The sequence below is a fragment of the Micromesistius poutassou genome (genome assembly GCF_964030765.1).
Source record: "Micromesistius poutassou genome assembly, chromosome: 2".
In the NCBI taxonomy this organism is placed as follows: Eukaryota; Metazoa; Chordata; class Actinopteri; order Gadiformes; family Gadidae; genus Micromesistius; species Micromesistius poutassou.
Window position 1 is genome coordinate 10,525,992 of NC_140272.1, and position 2,500 is coordinate 10,528,491.

At 45.0% G+C, this 2,500-nt stretch overlaps 1 protein-coding gene across 6 annotated transcripts in view; it reads right to left on the reverse strand.

Annotated features, from left to right (window-relative positions):
* The window catches only part of ptprt (protein tyrosine phosphatase receptor type T), a gene marked incomplete at both ends in the record, with an annotated part of 224,076 nt that overhangs the window by 45,134 nt on the left and 176,442 nt on the right, over positions 1-2,500 (reverse strand). For all 6 annotated transcript variants that reach the window (XM_084463779.1, XM_084463778.1, XM_084463777.1 and 3 more), the window contains 2 exons: positions 1,010-1,045; positions 1,183-1,263. In XM_084463779.1, coding sequence (XP_084319905.1) covers positions 1,010-1,045; positions 1,183-1,263 — 117 coding nt within the window. The remainder of the gene's footprint in view (positions 1-1,009; positions 1,046-1,182; positions 1,264-2,500) is intronic.

A 2,500-nucleotide genomic window follows, 5' to 3' on the forward strand; every position in this document is an offset into this window, starting at 1 on the left:
TTTGTAAACTCTGTGTGATATAAACCTCCTTGAAACCAATGGCCTTTATTATTACATTTAACCATAGGAGTTCAGGCGCTCTCGCTCCCCTCTCTCTCTCTCTCTCTCTCGTGCGCTCTCTCTCTCTCTCTCTCGCTCTCTCTCTCAACCAAATGAAATAAAGCTTAATTGGCATTTAAATCTAAAAAAAAACGTGTTTCTAAAGCATGGAGATATATATACGTAAAGAAATTAGTAGACAATGCATAAAACAAGTTTACATAAATTATATTTCTCTCTCTCTGTCACACAATCACACTCACTTTCTCTCCATCTCTCTCTCTCTTCCTATTGTTCCCTCTCCTACTCTCCATCTCTCCATCTCTCTCCATCACCCTATTTTCCTCCCTGTATGTCTGCCTGTGTCTCTCTCTCTCTCTCTCCGTCTGTCTGTCTCATTCTCCCTCTGTCAGTCTCCCTGGGGGTCCACATGCTCTTTGAGTCTATATCAGGAATTTGGCTCGATGACATCAGAGTAAAACGACAATTAACCCCCTGCCAGAGAGGGAGGCGTGTGTGTGTGTGTGTGTGTGTGTGTGTGTGTGTGGTAAAAATGCTGTACTGTAAAAGTGCCACCCTTTCATTCTCTATTTAATCCTCTCTGTCGCTCACACACACACACACACACACACACAGGCACACACATACACACACACACACACACACACACACACACACACACACACACACACACACACACACACACACACACACAAACACACACGCAAACTTGTCATTGCTTGGCAGAGCTCAAAGCCAGTACACTTGGCAGTGAACAGGTCAATCTGGAGAACAGAAGGAGATCGAGAGAGCGTGAGAGCGTGAGAGTGCGAGAGCGAGAGAGCGAGAGCGCAAGAGAGAGAGAGTACTAAAGAAGGAGAAAGAGACAGCAAGGGACTCAAAGATAATTTTGACATTTAAATTTGCACATGGCGATATATGTATGCGTGTGTTTGTGTGTGTGTTTTACCTATTGAAGCTGTGGCGGGAACAGGTTCTTTGGATACTGTAGGAAAAAGTAAAACACAGACACATCACACAAGTCAGTTTGAAAAAATCTCTGGAATCATCATCAACTTTTAAAACATTAACATGTGTGTGTGTGTGTGTGTGTGTGTGTGTGTGTGTGTGTGTTTACTGTACCTGAATAGTAGGAGTTAACAAGGGATTTGCTCTGAAGAGTCTTTCCTCCCTGGACTGAAAAGGAGCACGGAGAGGGGGAGGCTGGGGAGGAGGAGAAGAGGAGTAGATAGAGGGAAGAAGGAGGAGAGAGGAGTAGATAGAGGGAAGAAGGAGGAGAGAGGAGTAGATAGAGGGAAGAAGGAGGAGAAGAGGAGTAGATAGAGGGAAGAAGGAGGAGAGAGGAGTAGAGGATATGGGGGGGAGAGGATGAGAGGAGAAAAGGAGAGGAGGAGGGAAGGTGAATGATGAATAGTGAAGGGGATGAAAAAAAGAAGGGGGTAGTGTTGGGGAGGACGAGAGAGGGCGAGAGAGGCCAGAGGAAGAGCAGGAGGAGGATGAGAGGGGAGTAGAATAGGTTAACTACACTGAAAACATCAATCATAAAACAGGACACACTATAACACAATAACATACCGGGAGATCAATATTGTCCATTAAACAACAGAAAGAACAATCTAGATAAACTAATGGCCGCATCAATGGCAACGTATCGACCCTCTCTCTGCTGCATTCTAAACTGAGAGCGGTTCTGATCGCTACATACTCTCAATGTCATCCCACGACAACAGTGGACTGCCCGAGTCTGAACAATACACATGGTTTAACATTCCAGCAAGAGGAGAGGAGGAGAGGAGGAGGGAAGAGGAGGAGGAGGAGTAGGGAGGGGAGGAGAAAAGTTGGGAGAGGAAGAGAGGCGAGAAGGGAAGAGAGAAGTAGAGTATAACAGGGATATAGAAGAGGAGAAAGTGGAAAAGGTGTGGATAGAGAGAAAGGAGCATCATATAAGAGAGGAGCAGAGAGTGGAGGAGAGGGGAAAAGGAGTGTGGAGGATGGAGGGAGGAGAGGGGGAGAGGAGGAAAACAAACAGTTTAGAATAATTAAATTGAACAATGAAGAGTTGGGAGCAAACATAAATCATGGCTGATGAATGTGCTTTAACATCAGGTCCTGCTCCCAACACAGTGACTGATCACTTGCTCAACCCAGTAGATACATCTCCAAGTCTCCCTCCATCCATCTCTCCCTCGCTCTTTATCTCTTTCTCCCTTTCTCCCTCATCCATCTCTCCCTCTCTCTCTCTCTCCCTCCACCTCTAGCTTTCTTGCTATGTCTCTCTTTCTCTCCTTATATATATATATATATATATACATATATATATATATATATCTCCACCCTTCTCTTCCTCTCTTAATAGCTCTCCCTCTTTAGCTCTGCTGCTCTCTCTATCACACTCTCCATTCATCTTTACCTCTCGTTTTTCGTTCCATACCCACACACA